This window comes from Labrus mixtus, chromosome 10 (genome assembly GCF_963584025.1).
Source record: "Labrus mixtus chromosome 10, fLabMix1.1, whole genome shotgun sequence".
In the NCBI taxonomy this organism is placed as follows: domain Eukaryota; kingdom Metazoa; phylum Chordata; class Actinopteri; order Labriformes; family Labridae; genus Labrus; species Labrus mixtus.
In genome coordinates, this window is record NC_083621.1 from 27,653,521 (window position 1) to 27,671,291 (window position 17,771).

Genomic DNA, 17,771 nt, shown 5'->3' on the forward strand with positions numbered 1-17,771 from the left:
GTAGGGGAGAAAAGTTATCACTACTGCTCCTATTTCAAAATGCTGCTTTCAATCATACTCACAATGCAGAATTTGGGAATCATTTCAAATATCCATTCCAGCTCAGATTGGCCTTTGTACTCCCATCTATCTTTACATTGAATACCTTCCTTTATAAAAATGTTGTGCTCTCTTCTTTGGCTGCAGTGAGCTAATGTTTATGCATCAAGCTACCGCTGTGCATCTTTATTTACAATACAAGCACTTTAAACAAAGTCAGTGGAGGACTTTAAATTTGGATCTAAAGGTGTCACTGGTGTTGTCCCCAGTCGTCTGGGATGCGGATGTGATGTGGTTTTCAAATATTGCATGGACAAGTTTATTTTGTTTAATGTGTATAGTAGGAATTTGTACAAATCAAGTAATTTAAGTGTAAGACATGTGCATTTAACATTAAAGAAGATCAATGTGATGGTGTGTCTGCAGTACCAACGTAAAGCTTCTGTAGCTACAGCTAACCATGACAACGCTAACACGCTGATGTGTAGCAGGAGAAGCGCTCAACATGTTGCAACTTCAGGATATTAACACGAGTACATTAACAAATTAGCAATATCTTGCAAGGTGAAAGACGAAGGAATGTGATAAATCTGCAGGATTCATTTACTCTAATGACCATGAATGTCTTGGTAATCAAATCATTGTTGAAATATTTCAGTCTGGGCAACGGTGTAAGACTGACACTGTCATTTCCTTGAGTGACACTGTAATCATGTCTGAAAAAAAAAAGAATTATGGGCATCAAGTTAGCTTCATTATAATGACTAAATCTTATCAAACTGTCTACAAGAGGAGACTTTTTCACAGATGCAGCAAGGACAAGTTTTGAAAATGAAAGACAGATCTGGTTGAGTATGTCATGGGGAGAACTCAGCCTATTTAGATTCAGTGTTTATAATTCACTGTAGGTATGATTGAAGTTAGCGCTTTATACACACATCACATTCACTGATGTCTGATCCAGGTGAGCAGCACATTTAGCTAATTCCTAAGTTTGCCAAATATGTATTTTTTCATTCTAAATATCAATCCTTAATGTCACATTTTAAGTCATGAAGGTTTGTAATGTTTCAATGAAACTCACTATCAGACATCTGTGAATGGCAACTTGAAAACAACACATGTCACTCTGCTAATAATTAAGACAAAGAGAGAGGGAGAGATAATGGGTGCCATCCTCAGCAGCTCAGCTCTGATGCCTGTGTGCATCGTTGCAGGTTCAGACTCATTTCACTGCATGACATGGGAGCAGATTCACTTCACCACTTATCCTGTCACAAAAACGGCACTTAGGGTGTTGAACAAAAATGTAATTTGTAAAATTTTAACGGAGCCTCCAAGTTACATGTATTTGACATTTGCAGCCAGCATGTTCTGACCTTTGGCTGTCAACCAAGTTGAAACCTCGAATGAATCCTCAGCGAGATCGAATGAAATCTCTCCATATGGCTCCTTTCATTAAAATGAATGAGGCCTATTAGAGATAGATTAAAAGCTTCAGATGCCACCAGCTCCTGCTCTCTCTCGCTCTCTCGCTCTCTCTCTGTTGTTGTAAGAGAAACATGAATGGGAAGTTGGTTAAGGTGTTAATGTGATGTGAAGAGACAGCTGCTGCTCTTGGACATCCACAGCAGAAAAAGTACAACCAGCATGAATTATTACTCATTACATCAGTTATCACATTGCATGTGGTTAAAAAATAAAAATCAGTTTTGCTAATTACACATTCAAGGTGTGAGCCCTGGTGGAAGTGGAAAAGTAGCCGTATGGGATGTGCTCCTTTTTAAGCTGTAACCCTGCTTCGAGGGCTCTGGTGGTTTCTGAGCGGTGCATTTACATTCTGTACGAGCGTTTCTATGTGTTCGAGGGGATGCTTCAGTTTCAAAGCGGACCGCCTGAGACCTGCCTCAGCAAATGTTCATAAAGCGGGTTTAGAATATAATTAGCAGTCGGCAGGAAGACAAGTGTTGCTTAAAGAGGAAGGAGATTCACACATTTCTACTTTACACTTCTGCCTGTGCTCACATGTCAGATTTAAATGAACTATCTTACATACATTCATATGCAGACACAAACATAGATGAGGCATGATCAAGATGTGAGTATCTCTGTGGGTGTTTAAAAACTATGAACAAATAAGGACAAGTTTAATGAAGTACTGTAAAAGATGATGCTGCGTTTTATGTATTCAAACTATGAGGAACAAAAATTCAATAACTGAGATGCAAAATAAATAAAAAAGCATGAAATGTTACAAAAAGCAGGACAATGAAGGGTCATCACACGTGAACAAATGCAAAAAGAACTGAACATAAATATTCAACACATGACGCTCCTGCAGCAGCTGTAATAAAAGCCATTAGATGCTTTTATCCAGCTGCGCTGCAGTGGCAGGCTTTTACCTGAGGGGGGAGCCCTTGGGTGTGGCGATGCCGTAACCTTTGGAGTCGAGGTTTCCTCCCACCTTCATGGTGTCGCAGGGTTTCCTCTGCTCGATGTACTCGTTCATGGTGGACTCCAGCAGGTAGGCATACTTCCCTTTAGACTTCCTGACTCGCATCACGCCCTCGTCCGTGGTCTTCACAAACACGGACGGGTCGGCCGCCTTCATGTAGGACCACATCTTCTCGAACACAGCGATCTTAGACCTCTGCCGGTCAGAAACGTTCATGAGAGAGATCAAGACAGAGAAAGAGACAGTGAGAGTTAGTACTTGATTTTATATTTCAATAGTGTAAAATGATGCAGTAAAGTTGCATTCCTTGAACATTTGATGTGATTAAGCCTTGTTTCAGAGATTTTGTGTTTTTTTATTTAAATCAATATTGCAGTATAATGCATTAACATTCTGTAATTAGCTCTCTGTGTAGTCGTTTTCATTTGGAGGCAGCAATTTGATTTAATTCAACAAACATTGAATGGAACATTACCTCTTATTTTGTCTCTCTGACATCACTTACTCTTCACTCTCCTAAAACTTTAGCACATGATAAGCAAGTTACTAACGATGCCTACCCAATGATCCCTGCGTCTGCTGATGCTTTAAATTTAAGTATTCCACTGGTAGAACACTACAGAGGTTTTGTCTTAACCTGTTACAGGACATACAAGATATTTATTTATTAAATTTAATATATATTTTGGAGGGTTTAAGGCCTTTAGAAATCAGGGAGAGAGAGAGAGTGTGGGAAATGACATGCAGGAAAGGAGCCACATGTCGGAATTGAACCCGGACTGCCCTCTTGGATGACCCTAGCCTCTCCACATGGGGCACACACACTAACCACTAGGCCACCAGTGACCCAAGATATTTATCAAAGAGGTTAGGACTACAATCATTCAAATAAATGCTTTTTGTTTCTGACCCTGAAGAATTCTTTGGTCGAGCCGGCGTCCAATGTCCCATAGGCGATCTCAGTCTGCTTGGCCAAATCCTCAGCACTCTCGATGGGAGACACCATCCTCTCCACGGTCAGGAAGGCAGCCAGGTTGGCAGTATAGGATGAGATGATGATGAGGGTGAAGAACCACCAGACGCCTCCAACGATTCGGCCAGACAGAGATCTAAAAACAGCAGGAAAATATTTTTTCATCAGTCAAGGAAAGTGGCTTCACCTGTCCATGCATTTTCTCAGTTTCATGATTGTCGCTTCCATCTTCCACTTTCGACAAGCGTAGTCAATTATACACAATCATTTTGTGTGTTGGAAAAGAAAAGGCATCATTCCGTTTCTTCTTCCAATTTTTTTTTTTTTTCACACAATCAAGAACAGAAATCTTCAGACCTTCAGATGTTCACACTATCCAAATGACCTACATTGCATCACACTCCCACTGCACTCACTCACACACTCTTCTCTGCGTTCCACCAGGCTTGGAGAGCTTAGTCCAATGTGCTGAGGAAAGATAACCGGCTCCACAAAGGCCCACTCAGCTTCCCGCCTGCCAAATTAATCTCACTTTAAGAAAGTTGCCAATATGTTTCATGGAACCTCACACATTAATTGTTGGGGATTAATAAGCAGAGGAGAACACTTAGCCACTGCTCTAATTGCAATTTAAAATAAAAAAAAAACAGACTGGATGATTTGTGAGCAAAATCCCCAGAGTCAAATCTCCCTCTCTCTCTCTCCCCCTCTCTCTCTCTCTGTCTCTTCACCTCTGAGAAGCCAGCTTGAACAGCGACAGCAGAAATCATGTTGCCTTACACATGGCGTACCAGACAAGCGCGGAGGCATACGTGCGGCAGAGCTTACGCAATGAAAATGACACAAATCTGAAACAAAAAAAGGCTTTCATGATTCACCTTTGTGCCGTCAAGCCAAATGGAGCGTGAACATGAAGGCGAGATTAAGTATGGGGGAGAAAAAGGGAGGGGGGGGAAAGCTAAAACATAATCATTTAAGATGCTTTCCAGATGACGGGCGGATGATGAAAGAGCAGTCAGGGAGTGAGAGGAGAGCAAACACAGACTGAACACAGAGCCTTTTGAAAATCAGCCGGGAGAATGCAGAGATGTCTGCAGGGTGTGTTTGTGGCTGCGTTTTTTCTCACTTGTTCGCTCATCACTGTTCAAAAAAAGGTGTGGGTAAGGTTAAGCTTTTTCTGCGCAGTGAGAAAAGCAACATGTTTTTCTAAATACCTCAGTGCAGATTTAGTTCTGCAGCAAACAGTTTACATGGTAGATTCTCCTGCATCAAAACTCCATTTTTTTGCTCTTTACGGCGAGAGACATCTTTCTCCTCAGACCTTCTCCAGGTATACATTCATATAAATATCACTTAAGCAAAAACTCTCCAATCATGGACTAGTTAGCACAATCCTCCCACATGCAACTGAAATCAAGTCAGTAAGATGTATAAACACGAGGGTAATATACTGAAGAAAGTCAAAAGATTAAATAACACCACACAAGGGCAACAATCAAACCAAATATGTTCTCATCATCAAATTATTTTCTGGAAAGGTCAGAGACAGATTACATGTGTCATGTAAGGAAAGGCAGAATATTCATTTAACTTAAAACTTTAAAAAGTGGCTGAGTTCAATAACATTATAAAATAAGCGTCTTTATTCATCTTCGGTAAGAACGTCATAAAATCAAACTGCTGTGAAAATCAGAATGAAACAAAGAACACACTGTGAGTTTCAACTATCATGATTTCATTGTTTCATGTCTGAAAGTTACACTCTGAATCCATCATCCAATAAATGACAGAAAGAAATCAACATGCCAGTTATTATATAAGTCAAAATGGCTTCTTTTATAAATCCTCCAAAAGTTTGTCACAATACCACAGCATCGCAGACTGGGAGACAAAAGCTCATTGATGACACATAATGAAGAATCATCTTGTACAGAGTTTTTGAACATATATTTGTGTAACCTGAGTGTCTACTGACCCACAAAATGTGAAATAAACCCATCCAGTCCTTTGCTTGTGGTCTGCATAAGCCTTACAACACAGAGAAAAATGCTCCGATTCAAATTGCTCCGAAAAAAACTTTTGCGCAGAACTACCATTTTTTGCTCGCTATCGAAGGAGTGGCGTCTACGGGGAAAACTCAGGGAGGGGGGGGGGGGGGGTCATTGCATTTAAAGAGACACACACACCAAAATGGAGCATTCTGAGAGAGCTGGTTTATACAGGGTCACAAACCTCCTCTGGTGCTTGATTCATGTTATATTTTGACCAAAGCACAGCACAGATGTTTCATTTAGACCACAGGGGGACTGTTTGAAAAGGTGGAAAAGGGGGATGATATGTCCTCTTTAAAGTAGCAATATTCAAGATCTCCATTTCATCCTTTTCTTAAACTTGAAATGTCATCGACTGTCATCGTCTTTTTTGTTTGTTCTGTTCTTTTGAAGAGTTCATCATATGCTTTCAACTCAGCGGAGAGCGGAGAGAAAAGTACACTGCTTCCACCTACTCTCTCTCTAATGCAAGCCGACCCCTGTTTGAAGATGGACGCTGTGTGTGATGTTTCCTGTGAATATCGACCCTCACTAGTCTCTGAATACCGACGAACACAGCATTTGCAACGGCTTTCACTGAACATCTTTGAGACTGTAATTTACAAAGCTGATTACTCCTTCTTCATCATTTCAGGAGTACAGATAATGGGATTTTATCTGAAGGAGTTCTACGTACTGAAACACTTATACGTATAGTTATTTCCAGTGACTGATTGGTGCTTGACTGGAAACTAAAGTTCTGTGATTTAATTTCCACATAATGCCATACATTATTAGTTAAATCATGTCTCAAGTTCTCCTCAGTCCTTTTGTTTAGGTTAAAAAGAAAACAGGAACGACACGACAAACAAAGAAATCCTCAAAGATCTAAGTAAAGGAGAAAAAAGAGAGATAGTATGTTCAGTTCAAACAGCGATACATAAGAGAGGGAGAGGGCGAGAGAGAGGGCGAGGGGGGGGGGGGGGGGGGCAGAGATGAAAAGTAAACTGGATGGTATCACCAGAGGCTGACAAACTCCTTAGATTTGACTGCTGCTGGCCTCCAGAGATGGCAGTAAACAGCTGTCTAATCCTTCTCCTTCAGTCGCCCTTTTTTCCTCTCTCTCTCTCTCTCTCTCTTCTTTTTTTCCCCTCCATCTTCTCTGCCTCTCCGCTGTGCTGCTCGCCTGTCTCTTCTTAAGCTCGGGGGAGATGACAGGGGCTTGTTTTGGGCCAAGACAACAATGGCCTACACCTTGGCACTGACACTGATGCATTCAAGTATGCATACACACAAACAAACGGACACACACACACACACACACACACACACACACACACACACACACACACACACACACACACACACACACACACACACACACACACACACCTCACACGGAGCATACTTTTCTTTCCTGAGGACAATGTGTGAGAGTGTGAGTTTGTCTGTGCAAGAGAACAACCGGGTCACCATTTGCTGTGTGACTTCGGAGAATGAGAGAGGCTGTGTGTGTGTGTGTGTGTGTGTGTGTGTGTGTGTGTGTGTGTGTCGGTGTGTGTGTGTGCGTGCGTGCGTGCGTGCGTGCGCGTGTGTGTGTGTGAGATGTTTACATGTGTGCGTGGGTGTGTGTTGGTTCTCCTGCAGTGTTCGTCCTCCCTGGTTGAGCCGAGCGACATGGCAAACAGACCTGTTTGTCTCTGTTTGTTTCCTTCTGAGCCTACTTTTTCAGCTCATACATTATTGCACAGAAGCCAAACCTCGGTGCCGCGGCGAAACATTAACTAAGCTGTCTCATTACAGAAAATGAAACCTTCCAAGTAGCACTGTAATTTCATAGTCGTGCGAAGGCAATGATTAATCAATTATTCACCGCGCCTCTTTTATTGCATTAGGAGGAATCGGAACGGTAATGGGAGCAGCGAAACCACCAGCTCAGCAGCTGAGCCTGGGATGTAACCTTAGACATCTGTGTAAAATTAGAGTTTGAACGATTTTTTGATAATTGATTGAGTCATTTAACAAGTAAATATAGCATAGGAATGACAGTAAAGGGTTCTTAACTAACGTGATAGACATAAACACGTAGCAGACATTTCAAAGAATACAATCTGGTTAATTCATCTTAAATCTGTTGTTTAAAGGACTATGGACAAATACGTTTTTCTACATTTTTAATACATTATCTAATGAGTCTAGCCTCCTCATGTTACTTTAGGGGAGTTCAGTTAATAAGATTCTCAAAAAAATCCTTATGTCCAACTCTCATTGTAAACTCAATCAGTACTGACTATTTTCAGTTGGCCTTGTAGTCATAGCAACATCTGTACATACTGGGCAACTCAACTGGTACAGTAAATGAAATGGACTTGAGCTTGTATATTTCTTTTAGTCTTCTGACTAATCAAAGCTCTTTAAAAACTGCAGGTCACACCTACACATTCACACACTGATGGTAACTAATCCCATTCATACACATTCATACACCACTGACGAAGCAGTGGGAGCAACTTGGGGTTAAGTGTCTTGCCCAAGGACACGAGACATGTTGCTGCAGTAGCTGGGGATCGAACCCTCGACCTTCCGGTTGAGAGACGACGACTCCACAAACTGAACAACTCAACTGTCGAACCAAGAAAAGAAAGTACAACTGACTTACATCACAACAATGCTAGTTATTAATTTTGACATTCAAAGGTACTTTAAAATGAAATATATTAAATTAAAGATTATATCCTTTGCTTTGCTTTTTGCTTTTGAAAAAAAAAACATAAACGCAGCTTTTTGAAAAGGGCATCTTAAAGGTGCACTATGGAGATTTGGTGGTGAAATTTGAAATGTGGAGAAGTGAAACAATTCTTTGCTATATTTTCAGAACTGAAAACACAAACTTTACTCAAAGAAAAAAATACTTCCCTGAACACTGTTTGGAGCTTAAAAGCTACCAGGAGAGTTACGGTCTCACTGTTGCGGGCCCCCCACCATGACGTCTCGCGTAACATTTTATCTTCAATCACTGCAGAATCTGTACATTTCTCCAACTTTCACATTTCACTACCAAAACTCCAGAGTGCACCTTTAAGATAAAGCTGTTGAATTTAAGTAAATGTAATAAATAGTTTGCGTTAACTTTTCTTATTTTTTTGCTAAAACATAAATTCTGTTTTGTCAGAGTTAATTTGTTATCTGGGTCCTCAGCTCTCATCTGAGTGGGTGGGATATTGCACCTTTTTTTTAGCTTTGTTTCAGAGTGACGCTTCTAATAACAAGCGTCTCAGATCACACGAGGCGTGGCCAGTGGGAAGAATGAACATGTCAGAGTCCATGTATTTTTAAGTAAAAGCTCTGACTTCATTTTTACTTTTGTCTCTAGAGAGACTAATAGCTAAATAGCATCATGTAGATCATGGTTTCAATGGTTTATGTATAACAGATTGATTATTTATTAGTTAGGATTGAATAAGGAAGCCGATGTTGAATTATTAACTAACGATGAAGAAGGGGGATTAGATAAATTCACACTTCTTCCCACTCCTTTTAGAACATGTTACTACACATATCTGTTGTCTTATGCACTATTCTTTTGTGGGTTTCTTTGTTTTGGGTTTGTCAAAATAAAGACTTCAATCATTCAATGAATGTATTGGTCTGTTAGTTTCCTGGTTTGCCTGAAATCACTACTCTAAAGCCGATAGTAAAAGTAGAAATGTTTGTTAAAATTTAGAAATAGGTCCGGGTCTAGGTAGGACAACATCTGGGTCTAGACCCAGACTACGGCCTATTAACGATTTTTGGTAACACGATATGGAAATGTTTTTTAAGAGACAAACTAAGATAATGAAACATGGTTCTTTGTGAGTCAAAGAAAAATATATCAAGCCCATGGACCGTCCATCTTCAAAAGTGTGTTTTGCATTTCATTCAGCACAACGAGAACTATTGACATTTCAACATGTCATGATGTTCATTGGGCGGCTTGCCACCTAAAGGGGAGATATTGCCCTAAATGTATGAAACACTCCTTTTCACTATGTTTTTGTTCTCCATCCATGGCTTTGTAAAACATCTGTTGCTTTAGCTGCTTAATGCTTCACTAGTCTAACCAGCTGTGATGTTTCTTTGTAAGTCAGCCTTAAGGGATTTGGAAAACAAAAAGAGGGACTGCTGCATGTGGAAATGAGGTTGAGACAGCAATGAGACTGTGCCGAGATAAGTAAAGTTGCAGTCTTAAGAAACACACAGCTAAAAAACACTTGAGTGTCGGAAACTGCAGACTCAAGTAGCTTGTTTGTTTGACATGAAGAGTAAGCATATCACAAACACAAAGCCATATTTGCCAATGTAAAGAAAATCAGGCAGCTCTAAAAAGTGCATTTTTTTATAGCTAAACAAAAAGCCTGTGAGCATCACGTGTATGTACAATCAGTGTAAAGAAAGAAGTATACACCCTCCTAAAAGAGACCCACACTGCTTCAGGTGTAAATCTTTGGTGGTCATTTTTGACTGACGGCTGAACGAATTGGACCATCTCTCTGCAGTATGTCAGATCCAGATCCGTGTTAAAAGATCTCCACCCACAGCTCCCTGAGAATCTGCTGAAGCACTAAAGCCTCATTAGAATTCCCCTGGCTGGCCTCCTCTATTTGATATGCTAATTAGCAATGACTAATGACTTTAGCAAGTGTAAAAAATGAGCCAGTAATGGCCATATTACAATGGATTAGGAATTACAGAGGTTTAAATGAGAAAGAAAATGGTCTCTAATTATGGTGTGATTCTAAGACAAATCAGGGACGGATAAGAAGTTTTCTGCTACGCTGACATTTTTTTTGTTCCTTATAGAAATGAGCGAGACAGCTGTAGCCGTCTGCATGGATGGAGATGCTTGGTGTCAGTCAGAAGAAAGGACAGGATGAGGGGGACAGAGGCTGGTGGAGGCAGGGTGGAATCTGCAAGCAAATGGCATGCATCGAATCTGCAAAAACCTACAGAAATAGGCAGGCATGGAGGTATAAGCACACACAGTGTGATAACAGAGTTCTGGGTGTCTGTGGATTTGTGCTGACTAATTAGCTGCTCTGCTGTGATGAATTGCAGGAAACATCCACAGACACCACAGCTCACTACATGTGATAATGATGACAGAGCTAGGACAAATGAACAGAACCTTTTTTTTAGATCAGGACCACCCTAAAGATCAACATAACAAGACCACAAATAAGACAAAGTGACAGGGTGTGTATGTGTGTAGCTGACATGATTGACAGGTGGGTGTGATGTAACGGCTTGTCAAGAGGCTTAAAACCCGCCTCCAGCTCTAGCTCTCAGCCTGTCGTTAGGTTGACTGAAAGTTAGGCTGAGACAGGATTTCCATCATGGCGGCTGCTGCTGATGAGCCTCTGGAACCCCCTGCAGGAACAGATGGACGAGATCACTCCGGCTTCAAACATTAATATTTACAGTCTATGGAATACATGTATGGGCCCTTACATGGAGACCTCCTCTTGAGGTTCAGACAAACCGTTGACTATATAGTCGACATGACAGCTCCCCAAAAGTAAAGAAAACAGATCTGGAACTTCCTCTACACTGGTGCAATAAAGGTTATAAAGCCTTTCTTCTCCATGTTAACAAATGGGACAAGGAAATCACAATACACATCAAAACAAATCTTTTCTCAAACATGGGTTCTGTCTTTAAAGTTATGTCCTATTGTGCTGATTAATGTCAAGTTGTTAATTTTTCCATAAATGTTGGTGTTTGATTTGATGCTATAAAAAGGGGTACAATCCCATGATTGACTGCTCTGTTGACGAGTGCAGCTTCTGAGGCACCATGTGGTCCTGCTAGACCAGGGGTCTCCAACCTTTCTTCATCTGAGAGCTACTTTGAAAAAAATGAAAGTGGCAAAGAGCTACTTGCAACAAATCGCTTGCATTTATTTATATAGCACACATCAGCTGAATGAAGCTACTGTTTGTACAATGATCAAGAAAGCATTACTACTTTACACTCATTTTTATGGGCTAAATATATGAATAGTGAGAAGAGGTGTATTTACTGTCGTCAGATTTTTTATTTATTTCTAACACAGTCAGTCAACCTACAGGCGAGCTACTGAAAACCTGCTCCTGAGCTACCTGTTGGAGACTCCTGTGCTATAGACTACCGGCCTGAGGGATCTTTGACGTGTTCAGTGGGTTAAATCTGTGCTGTGGTTTGCTAAAGAAGTAGGACATTAACCCTCATGCATCACTATGGACATTTTTGTCCATTTGGTCAGATTTGACCTCTTCATCTGGCCATCATTTTGGCTGTGTTAGTGCATATGGCACCATTTTTTGTGAGAAAGACTCTCTCTTGACAAATTTTGGAATGCAAATTTTTTTTTTTTTAAATAGATCAATAGAACACTGTGAAACAAAAGAGAACAGATTGATATGTTTTTCTACTTTTTTACCCTAACCCCTCTGCATACATCTCTTAAACAACTCCAGACCTGCTCAAAACTACCAAACATTCAATCATCTTTAGGAATTTAACCCTTTAAATGCCAGTTTGATTACTTGATGTCACTGTTGTTATTTATGAAAAAAACCCACTAAAATGAGTTATTTTCCATATAACAAATATTTGGTGGCTGGGGGATTTACTTGTTTAAGAGATTTATGCTAAAAAAAAGTAGAAACAAATATTAATCTGTTCTATTTTTATAGCAGTTTTTTGGCATGGACATTTTTGTCCTTAGTGACTTAAGAAGGTAGTAAATTAAACTGATGCCTGAAGGTTAAAACCACAGCAGTCTACGGAGGAACTCTGGCTTCAAATGACATCAGCAGCACAATTCGTTGCGGCGTGAAATTTGGGCTTCACTTTGGTACAACTGGAGGAGTTGGAGACACACTGTTCTATTTTATATTCAGTCAATTAAACGAATAGATGACAATCAAAGTAAATATCTTATATAAAAAAATTATGCCAACCAAATCTTGGACAACCAGACTAGTAACCTCTCTGGAGTGAACCGTGTGTCTGTTGATATTATCTAAAGGTGTAGAACAGGCTCTAAAATCTAAGACACACCAGTTAAATTATTGATGTTTTTTTTTGTTGAGCAGTGCAGGGAGAGAAAGTTGGGCTGATCCTACATCATGTTTGAATGAAACAAACGACAAGACAACCTTTAATAATTGATTTGGCACACACTACTGTGTCAATAAAACTGTAATTATTGTACTCATTTCTTGCCCATACATCTAAGCAGTATTTATCAAATGGAGAGTTTGTTAATTATTGTTTCCTCAACTGTACCTTAGCTGCTTGTAAACATTATGAGTTGATAAAAGTTTTATTAAGTGCCAGATACCCCGTAGCATTTCTCAGTGCAAGACAGCCCGTTAAAACCATGCATCAGGATGTGGTGGCCATGACGGGATAATTAACCAGAATAAAGTATTTATAAACCTGATTACCTTTTGATGTTATTCTGCCATGATATGGGTCACTGTGGCTCCTGAAGCCGCACACTAAATGGTCGTCTGCTGCGGGTTAAATATTGAACTCAGCACCGAGCAGAGACGTTAAATTGTTTTGATGTGCAACACACAATGCTTTTTACTGTAGGGCACACCTGGTCTCCGCAAACAGCAGAAACAGAAAATGCACTTATCGGAGTGTTCATAGCTTTCTTTCTCTCGTTGTCTCGATATTACTAAAACGAGGCTCGGGGGAGATGAGAATGTGTTATGTGCCAATATGACTGCAAAATGCCGGTTTACTTCTGATTTTCTGTTTGTTTGCTCGGTCTGTCGTGCTTTTGTTTTGATAGGCTCACGGTTGTTAGATTGCATACTTTCAGAGCGCTTTCATCTTCAAGGCCGCACTAACATGCAGGCTTAAAGCAGGGAGCAAAAAAGATAATGATTTATTAAAGCATCTCCCCCCCTCTCTCTCTTTTCCTGTAAAGGGCAGTATTACCATGTTGAAAAGAGAACATTATGATAATGATGTTACGAGCCTGCAGCAACTACACTGAAAGCTGGTGATAGCATTCTTCCCAGTATGCCTCAGAAACAATAAGGATTAAAAACACTCTGACATTGTTTCAGAAGCAAGCTAAACTAAGAGGCTGCATTTGCAACATGCAGCAGCTGGCTGTGACTGCTGGTGCATGGCAACACAACAAGTTAGCCTCCAGCTGAGTTTTTGGTGCAGAGGAATCGATCTGATCGAGGCTTGACTGTAATCATTGTATCTGTGCTTGTACATATAGGTTTTGCTTGAATGATATCACGGATGCAGTCTTAGCCCTGTGTAACCTGAGATAAGTCGGTGCTGGTTGAGCTGCGAGGGCGATCGCTAAGCGCCCACACACATACGCACAGCCTCTTAGTCACTCCAGCAGAGAAAGCAGGAATCCAAAACGCCGATACATCACAGCTGCTCACTGAAATAAAAACCAGCAATAAACATGCAGACCGACTTAAGAGCGCCTTCAATCTTGTCTGTGTACTTACACAAAAAGATATCACCCGTGTGCACTCACATGCAGTTTTTTTTTTTTTAACAAACGCTTATCATGAAGCTCTGCCCTGACAGAAAAATCTGTCTCTTTATGGTTGCCATGGCAGCACTCTCTGCACTCCAAACAGTGCAGCTGAGCCGAAAGAGACTTTAGTCATCTCACTTCTCCTCCTCTCCGTCCTTCTTCTCCATAAGAGCAACCACCCATATAGTGGGAAACAATTGCAGCCACAAAGTGGAAGCGCTCATTAGGGCTTCTTTCAATTTACAGGCTTAAAGACGCATGCTCGAATGATAAGCCCTCTAAGCATTACAGAGCACATCTTTCAAAGCCAAATCAAAGCCAATGTTTACAGGTAGATTTCCCAAGTGGCCACTGGTTGGGTGTTTAATTCATGGTTTGCAGGAAAGACATTTGGTATTCTGTCACAGCTGGATGATGGTGAAACCCGTCTCTGCTACAGGAAACATATGTGTGCCTCTGTGCAAACTGTGATTTGAAATGCAGTTTTGACAGAGTATGCGCCTCAGAGGGGCCGGTATCGTTGTCTGTGTACAAAGTGTGATACCCCAGTGAGATCCTCTGGGGAAGTGTGTGTGTGTGTGTGCCTCACTAGCTCCTGTTAGTGAGTGTGCATGCATGTATGATCAAAAGTCGCCTTGATGCAATTTCCAGATAAATAAAACATAGGCGATGCTGTGAACTAAACTGAACCGCCGCCGTATGAATAAATCATTCCATCCTACCAAGTCTTCCCCAACTGCTTTGGCAGCAACTCACTGACACCACACTTATGTAACTCAGTGGTGTGTAACACGATCTGATTCCTAAACCATGAAAATGACAACAATACGGCAAAGTGATATCTGACTGATCCCTGTGCGAGACCAACCGTGCTCCTGATCAGAAAGATTCGCTCAGAGGGCTTGATTAGCAAATTAAGATCCAATTAAATTTGATCACATCAAGCACCACTTATGTTTCTGATCGTATTGACTTTTTTAATGCAGTGTTTTGGCTACATTACAGACGCAGGAGATGAGATATGTGAAGTACAGCCTGCTTTGAAGAGAGTGTTAGAAAGGACGAGAACAAACTAGTGTGCAGCAAGGAGCACATCCAGAAATATACACACACACACACACACACACACACACACACACACACACACACACACACATACACACGCACACACGCACACACGCCCACGCACACATGTAGACATCTCACACACACACACACGCGCGCACGCACGCACGCACGCACGCATTCACGGGAGAAATATGGAAAGATAAAAAGGATCTAAAAAATACCAGCACTGGAAGTTCTACATTCAGTCTATGGAGACAACATGTTTGCATGTTTGTACTGAAAAAACTCAAATGTAACCAAAAGTATTTCACTCATTTCTAGTCAGAAATATCTCATTACACTTATTTAAAGCCACATTCTGTCATGTCCAGCTCTGTGTGTTAGGTTATGTTTTAATTTCTACTTGTATTATTTCCTGTTTTGGGTCACTAACCTCTCCTCTCATTTCAGATCCTTCACTTCCTGCCCTCATGTGTTTCCCACCTGTGTGATTGTCTGCCCCGCCCTGATTGTTCCCAGCTACATCCCGTTGTCTTCCCCCTCACCTTTGTATTTAGTCTGTGGCTTCCCTTCCTTCTGTGCCAGTTCGTCTTTGTCCCCTGTGAGAAGCGTACAAGCCCTTTTTTGGATTCTGTCTGCTTAAGAAGTAAAGACTGTTTTTTGTGAGTCGTGCTTTTGAGTTCAGTTACCTGTGGTCTTGTTACACATTCACCTGACAAGTCCAGATAAAAATATGATTTCAAGATATGAAAACTGAAAAAAAAGGCCTACATTGCTAATAAAAAAACAAAACACTCAAGATACTCAACATGTACATTTAGTTTACCCCCCCAGGCTGATCATTTTACTTCTTATAAGCAATGAAGGCCTTGTTTTGTGTGTGTGTTTTGTATCTTTAAATAAGACTTTTATCTGGAGTTGTCAGGTGGATTTGGCTTTAGATGAGTCTAGTAAAATATTTTTGACAGAGAATGAGACAAATACACTTTTTAAATGTGACCTGTTGCAGTGTGAGGCCAACTAACTATTTATGATCAACAATAACAAGTCATTTACAATTTACACTTTACCAAAGCACAATGAAGACTAAGTTGAAGAGAGTGCAGAACTCTCCCACAGTGAAAAGAGATTCATTATCATCCAGCACTAATGTGGTTAGAGGTAGAGACTATATCAGAAACCTTTCCTGTTGACCTCAGTGACCTCTCTGAAAGGTTAGAATAGTTTTCCAGATTTTTCTTTCGTTTTTCTTTTTGTTACATTTTGAAATTTGTTTTTAATTTCAGTTTGTTTGTTTAGTTTATTGTTTAATTTGTGAACATGCTTAGTTTGATCAGTTTAACTGTTGGTTATTTTGACTCTGAATCAGAAATATTTCAGAGAAAGATTTCAAGCAACTTCTTTAAAAAAATGTTTTTAAAAGTTCAGTTTTTGTTATTTTCCTTACCTTTAATATCCATGCCCCTGTGGACACTCATCAGTGTAAGAAAACAACAACAATAGGCCAAACACTCTGCTTTCTTTTACCACTGAAACCTGTCACTGTGAATCTTTCCCACAGAAAATGTTTTTAAAAAGCCATTTCAGCAGCAAACTGTTAAACATCGTCTGACACCGACCATGATCTCTACATCAGGATATAGCTATAGTTTATAAAGTTCATCAATCTTCTTCCTGCTGGCCTTGTTTAGTTTTGTAGGTCATATAGAGGCATCAGTTTTAATTTCTGTCTTTTTCACCCATCCATCCATCCATCCATTTTCTTTCTCTACGAGGTCGGGTCGTGGTGGCAGCAGGTGCAGTAAGTTAACCCTTCCCTCTCCGCAGCAACGTTTTCCAGCTCCTCCTGGGGGATTCCGAAGCGTTCCCAGGCTAGACAGGATATATAATCCATCCAGCTAACTCTGGGTCTACCCCGGGGTCTCCTCCCAGTTGGGCGTGCCTGCAAAGGGAGGCGTCCAGGAGGCATTCTAATCAGATGCCCAAACCTCCTCAACTGGCTCCTTTCAGTGTGAAGGAGTAGCGGCTCTACTCCGAGCTCCCTCCAAATGTCCGATTTCCAGACCAGCCACCCTCCAGAGGAAGTTCATTTAGGCATGATATAAGTTCACTTATATCCACGATCTTATTCTTTTGATCACTACCCATAGCTCAAGACCATAGGTGAGGGTTGGAACAAAGATGACCGGTAAATCGAGAGCTTTGCATTCAGGCTCCATTCCCTCTTCACCACAAGGGTCCAACACAACACCCACTTTACTGCTGATGCTGAGCCAATCCGTCTGTCAATCTCACGGTCCACCCTAACCCTCACTCAGGAACAAGACCTAATCTCTTGGGGCAAGGACCCACTTCACTTGAAAACTCGACACATGAGCTTTAAGTAATTCAATCTCAACATTATTCCAATAAAGCCTTTAGTAATTATAGTATTTAAAAACGTGAATTTCATAACTTAAATGGGGCGATTGATCCATCTTGAAATGTCTAAAATACAAAAACAATCTGCGGGACAAGTCCTCATGTGGAGTCACTATGTTTACAAGTATTTTTGTTCTCACTCACTTAGGGCCTGAAATAGACAACCAGCATCACTGTTTGACAAAAAAACTCAGTTTGAGAAAAAACTGACCCTCCCTTGGTTACCATTATACACCA

At 40.7% G+C, this 17,771-nt stretch overlaps 1 protein-coding gene across 2 annotated transcripts in view; it reads right to left on the bottom strand.

The window, feature by feature from the left end:
• gria1a (glutamate receptor, ionotropic, AMPA 1a) overlaps positions 1–17,771 on the bottom strand; it is an 82,080-nt gene that overhangs the window by 12,338 nt on the left and 51,971 nt on the right. For both annotated transcript variants that reach the window (XM_061048969.1, XM_061048970.1), the window contains exons 12-13: positions 3,405–3,603; positions 2,442–2,689 (exon numbers count right to left, since the gene is read on the bottom strand). In XM_061048969.1, coding sequence (XP_060904952.1) covers positions 2,442–2,689; positions 3,405–3,603 — 447 coding nt within the window. The remainder of the gene's footprint in view (positions 1–2,441; positions 2,690–3,404; positions 3,604–17,771) is intronic.